Consider the following 17,310-nt stretch of genomic DNA (forward strand, 5'->3'; position numbering starts at 1 on the left):
CCATCAAAACTCCATCGACATAACATTCTTTAGAGTCTAGTCCAGGTTTTCCAAAAACATTGAACGTACCAGACATGTTTTAAACATCACTCATAAAGAAGGAGTGGATGGTAGGCAGGTAACAAGTTCAAACACTATAATGATGGACCCCTCTGAAGCAAGATAATTAGACTGTTATTATACATAGGGGTTTGACACTTTTATATCTTCAACGTATTAGCCAAAAAATATCACAAATGTGATTGTCTTATACCTGAACGTCTGATATAATTTTCCAAATTCAATTGTTTTTCAAATTAATTTTGAAAAAGCAAAGTTCTACCAGACATGATATACAGGATACATTCCTAATTGCATCTGGGGTGGGGGGGGCACAGAGGAACTGGTACCCTAGAGATGATACAAAATCACTTTCAGAGATATTTTCTTCAGAGTATCTCAGAAACAATAACACAAAATGAGGAAGTTGGAAGGAGCCGCAAAACCTCACTCACGAGCAGAGTCCCCGAATCTTAAAAATCCATAACCTTTAACTATTTATTAGCGATTTCTACAGTTCTGATCAGTAACAACTTCATCACAGCCGACTGCTCTGGGAACAGTGAGAAAAACCCGAGAAACTCTGTGGCAGGATGATGGATGAGAGGCCGGCCTGAGCTGCCTGTGGACTCCTGAGCCCGTCGATGGAGGACCACTCTGGTTTTCCCACATCAAATATCCTCCTTCTCTGACTTTACTGTTCAGACCAATACAATAGGACAGCTTCAAGGGAAACAAAGTGAACACAGAGGGTGGGAGAAGGCGGAGAAACACTGTCTGTGCTGTTAAAACACCATCGACACCTACGGAAAACCCACAGGCTACACAATCAAGATGCGAGCAAAGGGACAACGGGAGTGATGTTGATTTTATTAGTTCTGAAATGCGGTACAGGGCAAAGTACAGTGCCGTCTAACAGATGGCCTTCTCATAAGGGACAGAGCAAAACTGACTCAAAAATAATTAAATAGTGCAATTATTCTCCAACCCTTGGGAGCATGTAGCTGCTCAGTGTTGTGGTCAGATTGTAAATATGAATTTATGGCATAAGACTTTGTGGTCAGATCATTGCTATAAATTCAGAGCTCTATTTGCATACTTTCACAGTGATACTCAAAATGGGGACTATTAAGCTATGTGGGCAACGCACTTTCTAGACACCCATTCACCTTGCTGACAGACTGAAAACAGGCTTTAGAGCGTATTTGTTAATGAAGTAGAGGAGGCGAAAAAGGGGCAGAGGATATGCCAGTAACAAATGAATATTTTATGTCACAGCTTTCTCCAAGCTCTGAGGTTGAAAAGGATTTTAAAAGACCTTTCGGCTCATTGTCTTGCCTATAAATAGATGACAATTTAAATCATCCTGGAAAAGTGTCAGGTTGTCCTCTTCTGGAAAATCTGTAGGCAAAGCGCTTTGAAAATTATTCTTAGTAGCCATTCCGGCATTTAATTATCTTAGATCAAGAAGATTTCTCAAAAAGTTGTCTGTGTTAGTAGCCCCTGGTTAATAAGTATGAGAGAATATCTTGGTGAAAAATACACGTTTAGACAAACTATGACTTATTAAGGATAAACTTCCTTTGAGAGACGTACGTGGCAGTCTTTTGAAACGTATTTGACTACCTGTCTGATATTTGACCCCAAAAGGTAAAAGGCTACTGATTCACAAAACTTTTCATGATGAATACCTTCTTGTGATGGCACCACGTGAAAAGATGTTGTGGTCGCAGTGAGAAGTCCAGAGCACCTATAAAGCTGTTGTGTGAGATTCAGTCTAATATATTCGATCTCCTGCTGTTTTCCCCCTCCAACTCAAGAAGGTTGAGACCAGTCAGCAGTTTCTATCCTGGGAGAGTCATCTGAAGATCCTAATAGTCACCACCATGAAAAACATCGCCACGAAGTGATAAAAGACACATCTGCTTCTGAACCGGTACATCCGGTTCCAAATGTACCCTCTGCAAGAGAGATGCAAGAGGGTGCTGCCCCAGCCCAGGGCTAATCAAGCCTGACGTTAGCTTCTTGGGTTCTACACCATCTAGAAGGGTTTCCTGTCCTTAGATATATTACTATAGATTCAGGCCTACCAAATCCTTGAGACAACTTGAAACTCCTTCCTTCCGCATTTGAAGAGGAAAGAATCAAGCCCGAGCAAACACTGACTAAATAATTGAGAAATGAAAATACTGACCTCCTCAGCATTTTAGCCACTGACCTTCACCAATCAATGCATGCTCTGTCCTATGACGACAAACCCACCACTTGCTTCAGGATAATAGAGTCTTTTCTTCTTCTTACGTGTATGGACATGTACGCACAGACATGTGCACATACATGTACACGTATCTGTTTCAAGACCATTTACCTGCTCCTGTTGAACGGCCCCGACTCCAGTCACTGTAGACAGAGCCTCCTTCGTGTGAGGCTACCACTCGGTACAGGTACTCTTGAATGGAAATAAGAGGCAGAAAGATTAAAATATTACTCATATGGACTAGCAGTGGGCTGGCAGGGAGGGAAGAGGCGACAAGTGGGACACGTGTAACATTTAACTGAGAGCACCTCCACGGTACCTGTGAAAGGCTGCAGACCACTCTCGTCAACACTGCGCTCTTTCCCCCGGTAAACCAGGATGGAGTCATTTCCCCTGCAGTTAATGGTACTGTCACTTGACAGGCACCCATCCAGATTGACTCTGACAGCGCTGCTGGACACAGATGCCAAGTTAACGACAGCACCCCGTGCAAATTTAACATCCTTCATGCAACCACCGAAACCTAGCAAATAGTAAGGGATTAATATCACATAAAAGGCTTGAGTCATCAATTACCAATCATCTCTGTCCTCAGCTGTACTACGCTTTGACGAGGTGCGGGGGTTGCAATAGAGACAATTTTTAAATTTCTGAGTCTCATTTGGGAAATCCTTTATGTCTCCTGCTTTTTACCAGGCTAAGTGGTCACAAGGACGTATTAGATTTGTGTTATCTTGAAAAAATATATAAGGTGATCATAATAATTCAGCTGGATTAGATGTATTAAAAGTATTTATTATACTCCTTTAGGCCCACTTTTGCTCCTTCTGCTTATTCTTATGAAATAAAATGAAGGCAATTAGACCATATGGTAGAGGGGTAGCCACATGTCCCTTGATTCTGGAAAATTCAGTCCCCCTATATAAGTCATTGTTTTAATGCTAAAAATAAGATTTGAAGGAGCACAATTATACAACAAGCTCACTGGGGGGAAAAATACCTCTTGAAGATTATCATGCAAGAGAGCAGGAGGGAGAATGTAGTTTCAAAATATACTGGAATCCTGGGGTATTGACATGAACTCTACAGAATTGTTTCAGAGTTATAGAACGAAGTCCCAGCTAAATCAGCATACAGAGGAGCTATCACTACACGCCACCATTTTCACTGAGTTCCACAATTTTGACTCTCCACAATGGTCACCAGTTTTGTGCTCACAGGAGCATGACAGAGAACAAATTCAGCTCTGGCAATGGCAACACCCGGAGGTTTCTCGGAATGTGTATTCTGCCCAGTTGACTTTAGAACGGCTACAGTGCAGTGGAGTTCTGGGAAGTTTACCAGGGAACGTGGCAGAAATGGGTCAGGAGAATGGACTGCTCTTTTGTTAGAGGACCAGAGGGCATCCAGTCCGCCAGCACGTAGCAGCGACTCTGAATTCCATGCTATTTTGTGTAAACAGAGATCAGCTCAATGAGGGTTGGCAGCACTCTGCCCAGAACACTGCACAAAATTGTCAAAGAAGAGACAGAGTTTGCGATAGCATGCACACTCACGCTCTCTCAGAACAAAATACTGTCAAGTTTGAAGGGTCCCAAACACACGCTTCACTCCTTTCAAGATTAAAGCACATCAGCAGGAACAGAAAATAAAACATAATGCAATGCCTAACAGTAAAATAAACTAATAGTAACAACGATCATATTGTTCTCTTCAGCATTTATATGATGTTTTATTATGTCTTCTAACACATTAAGTTGGCCTAGTTCCTTTCAGAATGTCTTTGCTAGCATTCACATGCCTCCAGGCCTGACTGATCGATCCTGCTCGTCTGTCTTGAACACACAGTAGACGCTCAATAAGTTGGTTGAGTTGAAATAAAGGCAATGAAGCTCAATATAAAAGCATCTGCTTGAAACTTCAGAAGTTAAGAATTCTGATTTCTTTACCAGCAGCAATTTTCCGATGGCTTGGAGTTCAGTTATCTAACTTCTCTCTACCCCACTTTCCCTAACAACAAAACGCAAACAGTGGAATGGTAGCTTTGGCAAACACCTGAGCGCTGTTACAAGAAAAGTCCCATTATTATTTAAAGGGGGGCTTCAGCTTTGCAAGATGGAAAGAGTTCTGGAGCTGGATGGTGTTGATGGTTACCCAGCAACGTAAATATCTTTAATGCCACTGAACTGTACCCTTCATGGCTAAGATGGTCAATTTTACGTATATTTCGCCACAATTCAAAAAATGAAAAAAAAAAAAAGAAATGTCTTAAAAACTAATTCATGGGATGGAATTTTAAATTTGGGAAAGGCCGCAGAAGTAGTCTTCATTCTGGAGATTAAAAAAAAGGTCCAGAGGGTCATCAGATAAGGTTTCTAAGTATTAATCCTCCTTACGAAGTGGTACTCTGGCCTCAGGCCTTGGAGGTGAAGAATCCTGAGCTCTAGTGGGTGGTCCTCTCTGTGTGATCTTAAAGCAGACAGTTTTGTCCAACCAAGTCACCGTTCTTTCAACTCTGCCCCACCAGGATCATCTCCACCAGAAATACTCTTCAACTATCTTCAAAATTTGAATGTGGTATTAGAATAGGAAAAGGGGAAAGAGCCTGTCTATGGGGGAAATAGAGATGTGTCCTTTGCTTGCTTTTGAGAATCAAAAATGACCCCCCACCCGTAGGCCTCTGAATAACTAAAAAGTGGCCCAGAATTCTAAGTTGACAAATTAGAAAGACAGTAGCCCTCTGGGGGAGGCAGTCCAACATGGTGGCACTGGTGGTATGAAGGCTGGCTTCCAGCCCCTACTCCTTCCTTCTCCACACAGGGCATGGGTCAGAGCAAAATCTGCGATCCCATGAGCCACAACCCTTTTACCCCCAACCTGAAGGTAAGTGATAATCCAGACTGGTAGTTCTAAGGTAAATGCCCATGATCTGAGGTGACATGTCTTTAGCAAATTAGGTTGCCCAGCATTTCCAAACTACAGAGGAAAGTTAATTTGCATTTGATTCAAAGGAAGATTACAACATTAACGGATATGAAAAAAACAGCACTAATATGACCACACAGTAGAGCCTCTTAGAAAAGGTGCTAATTAAGAAGCACAGAACATTTTTAAGACCATTTGAGAGTGGACTGAAAAAAAAAAATACAGTAGTTGAACATGATTAATTTTAATTGCAATTTACTACAGACAGGCAGCACCCCCATATGGTGAATATTCTCCTGCTCATTGTATAAAACATGGTTACCTATAGAGATTAGTATCTTTCAAAGCATCTGAGTCAGAATCTTAGGGAATAGGGTCATAAAATCTGCATTTTTAATGATCTTTCCAGGAGATTCCAATGTATCTTGAATAGCAATAAGAATGACAGCTCATTTTATTGAGTTCTTACTATGTTCCTGCTACTGTACGTCAATATTTTATCAGTGGCTTGAGAACCACTGATATGTATGATACTGCAAGGATAAAAATTTAGTATTACCCATAAATAAAATATCTTTCAGTACCATAGACGTAGTCATAGTGTAGATTAAATTATCTCCGATGGGTTTATGTTGATGTGTTAAACTTCTATCATGATCGTCTTATAATTTCAGTTAAAATTTGGCTAAAGACAAGTCTCTATGCCCATCATCATAATGGGTTTTTGTGTACTTTCCAAAGTATAATTGCACATATGCAGGGGATTTTTTCCTAGATGTAAGTAGGCTCAAGTAATCTTGCTCATATAAAGGGTTTTCAAGCTCTTTCTAACCTCAGAAACCTGAAAACCAGGAGAAGCCCTTATATGAATGTAATATTTTTAGCTGCTGTTACATCTTAAGTGCCTTGAAAATGTCATTACTGTCTTACACCCCAGACATTCATTAACTCCTTACTAGTACCCTTCTAAAAGTCTCCTTAGAGCTTGCCATATATTTTCTATTCAAAGGCATTTAAATCTTTATGTACTTACCAAATAGGCAAAGACTCCTTCATGGAAATTTTAACCATTAGCAGTACATAGAGTTGGAAATATGTAGAGAACATTTTCTACATGGGAGCATGCCTAGTCACAAGCTAGATATTTCTGTGCTTTCCCCAATTTGTAGAAAAGGAACACTGGCCAACGGCCATAAAAGAAAACACTTGATTATAATAAAGAGAGGGGATTTTTGACACCAGGCTTCCTGAGACAGAAAGGCTTGCTCTCTGCTTACTGGCCATGTGACCTTGGGGAGGTTACTTTGCTCTTCAGTTTCCTCATCTGTAAAATGGGGGTTTAAATAATAATATGGAACATAGGGGCTTGTTATGAAGCGCTGATCCACTTAATCTCGTGCAAAGCTCTCAGAACCATGAATTCTGCACACACCAGACCGTCAGCTACTGTTAGCCTTTTTGAATTAATAATTTCTCTGATTTTGTTCAAATTCATTATATGAGTTAAACGCTTCCTTTAGTTATAAGTCATGCAGGCATACACTTTTTCTTTCATTTGTGGTTATTAATAATAAATGAAGTATAGATTTTTCACCAGTATGTTTAAAATTCAACTAAACCCACCCTTTCATGTGCTTTGCTATAGGGGAGCTCCATGGAAATGCAGAGACAATTAGCAGTTATGTTAGAAAAAATTCCCAGTGAATTTAATGCTATTTTTCTTAGCTGTGCACACCAACCTAAATTATGTTTTTCATGTGTGAATACAGATAATGATCAGTATCTGAAAGAACCAGAAAATGTATGAGGAAATATATACATAAATTTCAATTATATTTACTGGAGACAAGTTAGAATAAGTATATTGATTATAAGTAGGTGTGAGGGCTCAGTCTTAAGGGCAACATGGAAAACTATTTGAAGAAACATTCTGATTTTTTTTTTTTTTTAAGAGTTTCAAGAAAAGGGAGGGGGGCAATAGGTATTGCTTCCAAACTGATTCTGTTGCTGTATTTTAAAACACAAAAACCACTAAAACCTGGTAGGACCAAAGCTGTATTTATTTGGGGATTCCTCCAGATGGACTTTACCTTGTTCCAAATTCAGGCGTTTATAGGAGTCCTGCAGCTCCTGTGGGGTTCCTCCCACATAGATGGGGGAATTGACCATCAGTGGCTGGGCTCTGGACTGTGACCCACGTTCCCTCAGTTCATTCATGCTTGCTGATATGATGGAACCTTTCTTTTTAATAATCACTTTATTCCACTTTCCATCACAATAGGACAGTCCGAGCCATAGATCCACTTGTGTGAAGGAAAGACTGGTATTTAACCGGAAGCTCAATATTCCACTCTTCAATTCCATCTGTATTTCACATTAAAAAAGAAAATAGGTATATAAAAAGACTGCAGAATGGCAGTTTGGGAGAGAGCAGAAGGTCAATTTCTTGAAGAAAAGCAACAAATTTCCCTGAAAGCACTCTATAAAAACGTTCCACTTTATTCTAAGCAGGACTGGAGTAACGTATAATGGAGTACTTTGCAAGCTTATAATTGACGTGAAGAATGTTGTATTGAGTCACACAAATTCATACCCAGTAATGATTATACAGTGTGATACAATATAATGTAGGCGAAAACTTTTATTTATTTGTTTTTGAGTGTGCTAAACAGGTAAACGTTTAAACGCTGGCATAAGTAACTGCATGACTGAAGAGAATAGTTTGAACTATGACTCTACTTTTTTTTAAAGATTTTATTTATTTATTTGACAGACAGAGATCACAAGTAGGCAGAGAGGCAGGCAGAGAGGGGGTGGTGGGGAAGCAGGCTCCCTGCCGAGCAGAGAGCCCAACGTGGGGCTCAATCCCAGGACCCTGGGATCATGACCTGAGCTGAAGGCAGAGGCTTTAACCCACTGAGCCACCCAGGCGCCCCATGACTCTATTTTTACTTGAGTTTTTAGAAAATGAGAAAATACTACTTCATATATCAATTTAATTTGGGGAAAAATATGACAAGACAATAAGAAAATGAAATGTCAAGCCTGATTAAGTTTATTTTAACTGGTCGGTGAACTCAATTTCAAATTTGTAAGATGGATTTTGATTCAATATTTCAGTTTTATTATTCTAAATCTCTAACTAACATAATTGCTTCTATGTGTATTCTTTTAGATTAACGTGTCATTTTCTAATATGAATAGATTTTACCCAGATTTTATTGGTAAAGAAAATGCCTCCATATGTTTCCCTTCAAAATGTTACATGACAATTATCTTATCTACTATGTTTTTATTTTGTTAGAACTCAAGCTAGCAAAAATAGGATACTTAAAAATTTGAGATCAATCATGTCAAATGAAATTAAGTAATTGTAGATAAAAATTATTACTTTTTCTACATAAATATCATTTTTTTGTGAAGTACATTGGATAAGCAGTCATATATCTATTTTTTCAATAAATATTGAGCCCCCCACCATGTTCCATGAGTCTCTTGCTATTAGATAAACACTGTTCCCAAGAATCACACTGTTCAACAACAGAGGCAAACAACTGGGGTAATACTATAACCAAGAGAGAAGGACCAGGTACAAGGATACCATAACCAAGAGAAGAAGCAAAGAAAGGATATATATTGTGTTCCCTGGAAGCTGGGAAAGGTTGAAATTAAGACTTTTGGAAGTATGTAAGGTTTATGGAGAATTCTTCAGTACAGGAAGATGAACACACGCAGTGTCATCGGGACATGTACAAGCTAATTAGGTGTAGGAAAAAAAAAACCTAAATTAGGTAAGATGGGATACATATGGTGGGGGGGGGGTTAGAAAGAGTCCCCCAGGTATGTAGAAGCAAGGTTTTGGAGGGTTTTGAGTGATATGGAAAAATGTACGTCTTTCTCTTGTCTGTCTGACCTCAAAAGCTAAATTCTTTCCACTATTATCTTATGCTGAAAGTTTACCCTACCAGTCCTAGTAAGTTCATCCTGAAACAAAAGCTGCACTGGAACTGGAGAAACCTATTAGGGACTCACTACATTTATGAAAAAAATTGAGAATCACTGAAATACAGGTAACAACGGTGAAGACAGTTAAAATTCAGTCAAAGAGGTATTTTTGAAAGCAACTCAACTTGTAAAGCCTCAGCAGGATCTGACAAATAGCTGAATGTGTTAGATGAATAAAAAGGAAATCAAGGACACCCATGCTCTTCTTGCTTGGGTGTGTTTTACCACTGTCACAATAGGGAAAGCACTAGGAAAGAAAGACTTGATATTATCATCGTTAGAGAGGAATGAGGTCAATTTTAAATATACTGAGTTTGAGATGTCCATAAAACATCTAGAAGAAACTTTTTTGAGGCAATTGAACATAAATATAGGCCAGTAAAATAGAAACCGTTCATGGGAAGATAAATGAGATTATCTAGTTAGTGTAAAAGCAGTGAAAAGAGAAGGAGAGAGAGTCTAGAGTCCTCAGCCAGACCAGCGTTTTAAGAGAAGGTAGAATAGATGTAATTCTTTAAGTTGACAATGATCTTCTTGTAGAAACCATAAGGATTTAATGAAAATCAAGAGCAACTAGTACTTTGGAAAGTCAGTAGGAAAGAATATTTTAAGAAAAAAAGCAGATGATAGAGGAAGATCAAGAAAGATAAGGGCAGAAAATTATCTATTAGCTAGAAAATGCAGGGGTCACTGGCAACATTAGAAAGTTCTGCAGTGGAATGTGCTGAGTAGGAATCATAACGTACACTAGTTTTGAGGACTGAAGTGGGATATAAAAAAAAAGTGGAAATAACCAAAGACTATGAAAGGAAGGGAAGTACAAAGGAAGAATTTTCAAAGTCAAAAGGAAAAAAAAATTAAAATAAATGAGGCTCAACCATTTTATATGTTGAGGGAGAAGAGCCAATAGAGAAGGAACACTGGAAGTAACAAAAAGGGGAAATTTTGCAGCACAAGCTCTTGCAGGAGAAGGGTAGAATCTAGAGTAAAAATAGAGAATATTAACTTTGGTTGGAAGCATGATAATTAGGTATTTATTCTCCTGAGTCAGGAGAGAGTGAAACCAGACTTGGCTCGTAAAAAAAGCTGTAGGTCGAGAGTTTGGAAGATGAGGAGATTATGTTCCTTTCCATTCTAAGAATAAAACTATCTGAAGACCTTCAGGTTGTGGTGTTTTCCGGAGCTGACATCTTTTTTCTTTCATGTTCCACATCTAATTGATGCACAAATCCTATAAACAAGAAGGACTGTTGAATGAAGCAATCAGAAACCTCAAAATGCCACGTGTCAATAGTCTTTATACTTGTATCAGTTCTGCTATGGTGGTCAGTAAACCAGATGTTGAAACTGAAAAGCTAAGGAGCTAGACTGATTGACCCAGAGTTGTGGAACTGAAGATAAAGTTGAGGGTGTTGACAGAAAAATGATTGAAAAACTGGAGGGGAGACAGGTGGGGGGATGGGTGAGCCTGGTGGTGGATATTAAGGAGGGCACGAATTGCATGGAGCACTAGGTGTGGTGCATGAATCTTGGAACACTGAAAAAATTAAATTAAATTAAATTAAATTAACAAACAAAACAAGAAAAGCTGCATTATGGTGTCTGAGGTAGGGAGCGAGTCAGTTAAACAGAAAGTGGTCTGATAGCCAATGGTCTCAATGTCTTAATGAATTCGGTAAGAGAATGAGAGCTGAAAAGTTATGAGGTTATATTTGGAGATTTAAGATTTTATATTATGTCAAAAAATAATGAAGGAAATAACATTTTTTGAATATTGGAAAACTAAATGGAATTTTCCTTTTTTAAAAATTTTATTTATTTATTTGACGGAGAGAGATCACAAGTAGGCAGAGAGGCAGGCAGAGAAAGAGAGGGAAGCAGGCTCCCCGCTGAGCAGAGAGCCAGATTTGGGGCTCCATCCCAGGACCCTGAGATCATGACCTGAGCCGAAGGCAGAAGCTTAATCCACTGAGCCACCCAGGCGCCCCTAAATGGAATTTTCTTAATTCCTTGTAACTACTCTGTTTTGCTAAAATTCAATTTTCACAGGAATAATTGTCATTTTAAAACATCACGATCCTAAAGCACAAAATGTTTCACAGGACTCTGAAACTAAAGATGACTTAGGGAAGAAAATGAAAACAAAAGTGAATTTCAAAAGAAATCCCAATTTAGCATAATATAAACACATGGCTTATTTATTTTAAAGTTATAGCTGACATTTTAAAGTAAATTTAACTAAATAAATTAACATACAGCAAGAAAATCAGGCCCATCTTTGTTGTACATGAAAAGAAGCAATCCATTCAATTGGTCAGTTCTGAACTTAAAGGAAATCTCAAAATCCATTCCACCATGAAACACATACGGATAAAGTTCCAGGAATCCTTTAAAGAAAAGAATATGTACACATCAGCACATGCAAAGCACTACCGCCCACATCGTAAAGGTGGTACAAAGACTAGGACGCACACTGTCATCGAGCAAATCTTTGCAGAAGAAGATGCAAATCGATGGTAAGAAATCCCCCTTGTAATTGTACAGAAGTGGCAGAGTGAACTTGACATACATTTTAAGAGGAAGCAATTTACTCTCTAAATCATGGATACAATTAATACTATCACTGTTTTCTATCAGTATTCACAATAAGAAACTGCATTGACTAAGAGAAATTCAGAGTAATGACAGTGTTGAGAAGGGAGCAAAGGGAAAGTACATAGACTAGGATATTCTTTAGCTTTCTGTTCGGAAGGTGGTTTAAGCAACTTAATAAAGAGCCAGTTTAGCTATAAATGTAGGAGGCAGCGGTGGGCTTGCATTAGGAGAAGTAGTACTACCCGCCAAGTCACCGTACTCCCTTCCGCCCCCTCACCCAGGGTGCCCACCAGGCAGAGACTGTGGCTGGGGAGGTCTGCCAGGGACACTGCCCCTTGCCTTTACAGCAAGCTTAGGAGCAATGGCGGTAGTGGTGGTGACATCTCCCTGCTCTCCCTTAATGGTCTACTCACCCCATTACCTAGCTGAATTTTACTCTTGAGAATACTGTCCAACTATATAATGGGATAAATAAATAAAATCCTGTTGAAACATCTTTCTGGTAAATAAAATCCTTTTGAAACATCTTTCTAAGTAAAACTGCAGTCTAAGTAAAACAATTGACTTACCAAAAGATATTTTTGACACTACCATATGTCAGCCAAGAACTGCCGTGGGCTAACAGAGATCTGATACATGAATATATGAGTCTTACAACTCATTTTACATATTCAGACTTTGAGAATATATTTATGTATATCATGGCATAACTATGTATTTCTGTGATACTAGGTTCATATGAGGTTGAAGTAATTGGATAGGGGAGATTAAATTGGGCGAAGAATATAACATATATGTTAAGCAACTACTGGTGTCTGTTTTAGAACCTTACCTGTTCCTAGGAACTGGGCTCCGTCCTGTAATGCAGTGGGGCATCCCTCCCAGGTATCATACACGTTGACCTGTTCTTCAGCATTTTGCCAAACCAGAGGCTCCCAAACAGCAAAGGGGTTATACTTCTTCATAAAATACATATCCTTGACACAGCCCACAAAACCCTTTTGGATTATGTCTATAAGAGTTGGTAGATATCAAGAGCTGGTTGATGTACTTTGAACATTTTTTTCAAGCAATTAATTTTACATGCTATTAAAATAAAAGAAATAAGAAATCGCTCTCGCTACCTATTTACTGCAAACCTCCTAATGATTCACGTAAAGACCATGCCATAACCTATGCTAAGTGGTAACAATTACAATGTTTAGCCCCAATTCCGACCCATCATATCTGTAGAAACAGATGTTTATGCAAAAACTTTGGTTTTATAGTAGTAGCCAGAATATTGCCTTCTGAACTAACGAGATTTCATCTGCCACTAGTCTTAAAAATAAAAGTGTTATAACAAGTTTTAAAAGATTTGAAGGAAGTGTTTCTATTAAATCTACAGTTTGTAGTTTGGTTTCTTCATCATGATGAACCATTCTGTTATACAAGTTAAGTCCATGATTTGTTTTCATATTTAGGAATTGATGTATTATTGACCTGAATCTTAGGACACCCTGGATCAGGCGGATGTGGGATTTATGAACACAGCACACAAGTGATAACAGCAGGTTGGGAAAGAAAGAAAGTGAGCAAATGAGAGAATTAGAGAAAGAGAAACATTTCGTACAGCATTGTCCCTGTTGATCAATGCAAAGCTTAGTTCTCAGCTTTGGAGTATATGACTTGATTCTAGGGAAGGTATTCACGAGCAGTCAAAGTTCTACAAAGTCATTTTATATGCACAATGTCAGATTATTTATTGATTATGAAGATATGTCCTCTACAAGAAGGGTCCTGCTATCAGGGCATTCTCCCTCCTTCCAGTGCATGGATATACCATAGCCAGGTATAATAATGGGGAAGGAACAAGGACAAAGGCTGGAGAGAGCTTGATCTCTCCCTCTCTCTCTCTCTCTCTCTCTCGTGTGTGTGTGTGAGAGAGAGAGAGAGAGGAAGAGAGAGAGAGAGAGTTTTTAAGGGACTTCTTTACCAATCTAAACTAGTCCAGTAAAAACCCTCTCTAGAAATATTTCTAAGGAGGAACCTATAATTCTGTCTTGGGTATTTAAATATATCCCTCTCCAAATTTCACTGAAAACATTTTATTCCTTTTGATCTTCATCATGATTCCTTGAAGACAACCACACAAGCACAATGTATACTTACTTAGGCTCTAGCTCATTTGTAATATTTATGTAGTTACATTTTACTTCCTGGGAGAGACTTGGAAGACACCCCATGCCCTTCAGTGAGAACATGGGAAAACAACCCTAAAATCTTAGCAATGCATTTGGAAAGGTGATTTTTTTTCTACTGCTTCAGGTTAATTTCATCCAGGTTAGTTTTTTATTGATTTCATTTTGAATCAGTTTTTGTTCTCTCATTCTAAAAATATAGGAATTATTTTGTCTCTGTCTCAATTATAGCACTTACAGCATTTGCTCAGCATTATATACCCTCTATAATATGCCCTCTATTCTGGCAAAGACCACATTTTATTCATCTATGGACATCTAGGGACTAGTTTAGCACTGATCACATGCTCAATACTCAGGGAATGTTCTTTACCCTACTTAGAGGATAAATCAAGTCCACAGTTTAACATTTCTGTGTTGCTTCAGTTTAAAATCTTTGAAAAACTGATACATAATCTTAAAATAAGATACCTTTGACTGAAATTAGTAGCATTCATTTCAGCAAAAGTTTAATAAACTCTTTTATATGTCGATGACTGGCACCAAGAATTGAAATGCAAGTAATACACAGTTGCTTTAGAAAAGAAGACACCTAAGGGACTTTTTTGACATACTGATAAAAGAAATACAGCATGAAATAGAATATAATACTAATATTCATACTTTAAAATAATGTACTCATACTTGATCGTGTTGTAAATTTTGGTGACAACATATAAATCCTATACCATCAGCAAACTTACCAGGATCCTTTCTGAGGATGGTATAACCCCGTGGAAGCCCTCCCACAAATACTCCCGTGTTCCCTCCAATAATCGTGCTCCCATTCAGGGCAGTCAAAGAACCTATGGAAAAGGAGATGAGAATTCCAGGTGTACCAGGATAATCTGGGTTCTACTAATTCAATAAATGCTTAAACCCTTCACTGAGCCCTGGACACCACTCTTTCTTGGTTCTCCTCTTTTTTATGTTTCTTCAGTGGTTTTTCCTCACGTCCCGACATCTTGATGTTGGAAGGACCAGGCTGTCTCCCCCCTCAGATCTCTTTCTCCACATACACGGATGTCCTAAGTCCTCTGGAGGGATGACGTAGAGGGCTGAGCACCTACGCAAATGACCAGGTGAAAGACCAGAAGAGGCCTGGGTCCCTGGCTATGTTGTATAACAATGCAAGTCTCCTGTTAAGACTTCTATCTGACTCCATATTTTCTTGGGAGTAGGATCTTCCCCCCCACCCCAGAACCCAAACCACTCTAAATAGCTCTACTTACATCTGGTCCCTTGGTGTTAAACACCATCCTTAGCTGACAATTCCCATTGTGTATCTTTAGTTTGGAAATCTTCCCTGAACTAAGAGTTGAATCCAGAACCCTACCTGATATTTCCATGTGGATGCCTCACAGATATTAAGACTGAATGCCTTCAGACTGAACATCTCTCTCCATATCAGCTTCTCCCATGGTCTTGTCAACCTTAGCTATGGCAACTTAGCTATGGCTATGGCAACTATGGTTTTCCAGGTGCCCAGACCCTAAACTTAGCAGTCATGGTCTATATTAGGAATTAACAAACTCTTTCTGTAAAGGGCCAGGTAGTATATATTTCAGGCTTTGTAAACAATGCAGCTTCAAATGGAACAGACAATACATAACAAATGGATACAATTGTGCTCCAGTAAAACTTTATAAAAACAGTGATGAGATGGATATGGCCCATAGGTAGTTTGCCAACCCCTGTTCTACTTGAATCAAATGTTAAATTAAATTTAATATTTACTGTATACCCAGATTTCTCATTATAACCACAATTTTACTTCCCTGGTTCAAGAGACTGTTTTCTTGCTGAATTATTTTATAATTATTATAGAAATTTATTGACTGTACTCCCCCATTTCCATCCTGTTCCCCTTAAAATTCATTTCCAAAGAGCTTCCTTTTTTCTAAGCAAAAGCCCACAAGATCCTATGTAATACAGCCCTAAAAGCCTCTCTGATTTCTGCCTATTACTAGGCCCTCCACCCACTCTTTCCCACACTGGCCTCTTTGTTGGTCCTTGACATGCCTTATATATATATGTTCCCACCTCAGGACCCTGGCACCCACTACTCCCTTGGCTTGAAACATGTTACTCTCCTTAGGTCTCTGTTCAAATGTCACCTTATCTAAGAGGGCTTTTCTAACAGTCCCTTATGAGATCAAAACATTCCCTCCACAATACACACACACATAACACAATTTCTCTTTTCTCCTGCTTTATTATTTTCAAAATATACCACTACTTAATCTTGTTCAACATTTATTTATTCTGCCTCCTGCCCCTCTCCCACCTGAAATGTAACTCTTGCTCTTTGTATCCAGAGTTTCTAGAGCAATACTGTCATACGGTAGGTGTGCATTATAATTCTATATTTCCTGAGCATATTAATAAAAGCTTGAATCATCATGCAGGTACTGTGACTGTTTTATAATTATATAAAGACAGTAGAGAGGGTAGGATGGAAAGAATACTGAACTTCAAATTACAAAGACAGGATCAGCATCCCAAGAACACTATCAACTGTGCAAATTGGGAAAAGTTATTTACCTTTCCTGAGACTCAGTTTCATCATTTCTAAAATGCATATAATAACTGCTTTATTTTATTTGTCTTTTGTGGGTCAAAAATAACATGAGAGAACATCAGTATAAGCCCTTGCAAATTGTAAAAGAAAAAATTGCTGCTGATGACTCTGCTGTTTCTCTTGCTTTACTGAAACTGTGCATAATGAGAAAATGGTTGCCAGACTTCATCATTTTAGGAGCAACCCAAAGGCAAATCCAACAGCAATGCAGATGAAATTGAGAGGAGATAAAGGTGAAATGAAAGATATAGAAATATAATCAACAGAAAAGTATAGCCACATTAGCATAGCTATAGAACTATTTATATATCTTATTCTTACCTGTATACTGCCCATCGAGTGTGATTTGGCCAAAAGCCTGATGCCTAATAGCTATTATCTCATGCCATTTGTCATCATGGTATTGTTTTCCACCATCATTAGTTGTAGTAACTTCCACTGAAGACCCCTTGAGGGAATGAATGAATGAATGAATGAATGACTATATATGTTTGTAAAGTCATTGCATATAATTCTATATTTGCTAGAAATCAATTATAAATTTTGACATGATCACGATGGAAGCATGCATGCTTTTCAAACCAAACTCAACATTAAAGTTGATGCCTAACATCATTCTAGCATGTCTCTGACGTCCTTCCGCAAACACAATAGTACTCAAGCCTGAAAAGATCTTCTCTTTGGAATAA

General features: G+C 38.5%; 1 protein-coding gene across 1 annotated transcript in view; it reads right to left on the reverse strand.

The window, feature by feature from the left end:
* USH2A (usherin) overlaps window positions 1-17,310 on the reverse strand; it is a 678,599-nt gene that overhangs the window by 401,372 nt on the left and 259,917 nt on the right. The window contains exons 22-28 of the mRNA XM_032872913.1: window positions 16,943-17,069; window positions 14,745-14,846; window positions 12,654-12,833; window positions 11,483-11,613; window positions 7,312-7,585; window positions 2,616-2,819; window positions 2,408-2,488 (exon numbers count right to left, since the gene is read on the reverse strand). Of these exons, the coding sequence (XP_032728804.1) occupies window positions 2,408-2,488; window positions 2,616-2,819; window positions 7,312-7,585; window positions 11,483-11,613; window positions 12,654-12,833; window positions 14,745-14,846; window positions 16,943-17,069 (1,099 nt within the window). The remainder of the gene's footprint in view (window positions 1-2,407; window positions 2,489-2,615; window positions 2,820-7,311; window positions 7,586-11,482; window positions 11,614-12,653; window positions 12,834-14,744; window positions 14,847-16,942; window positions 17,070-17,310) is intronic.

Source organism: Lontra canadensis, unplaced genomic scaffold, assembly GCF_010015895.1.
Source record: "Lontra canadensis isolate GAN:19392208 unplaced genomic scaffold, GSC_riverotter_1.0 scaffold46, whole genome shotgun sequence".
NCBI classification, from domain to species: Eukaryota; Metazoa; Chordata; class Mammalia; order Carnivora; family Mustelidae; genus Lontra; species Lontra canadensis.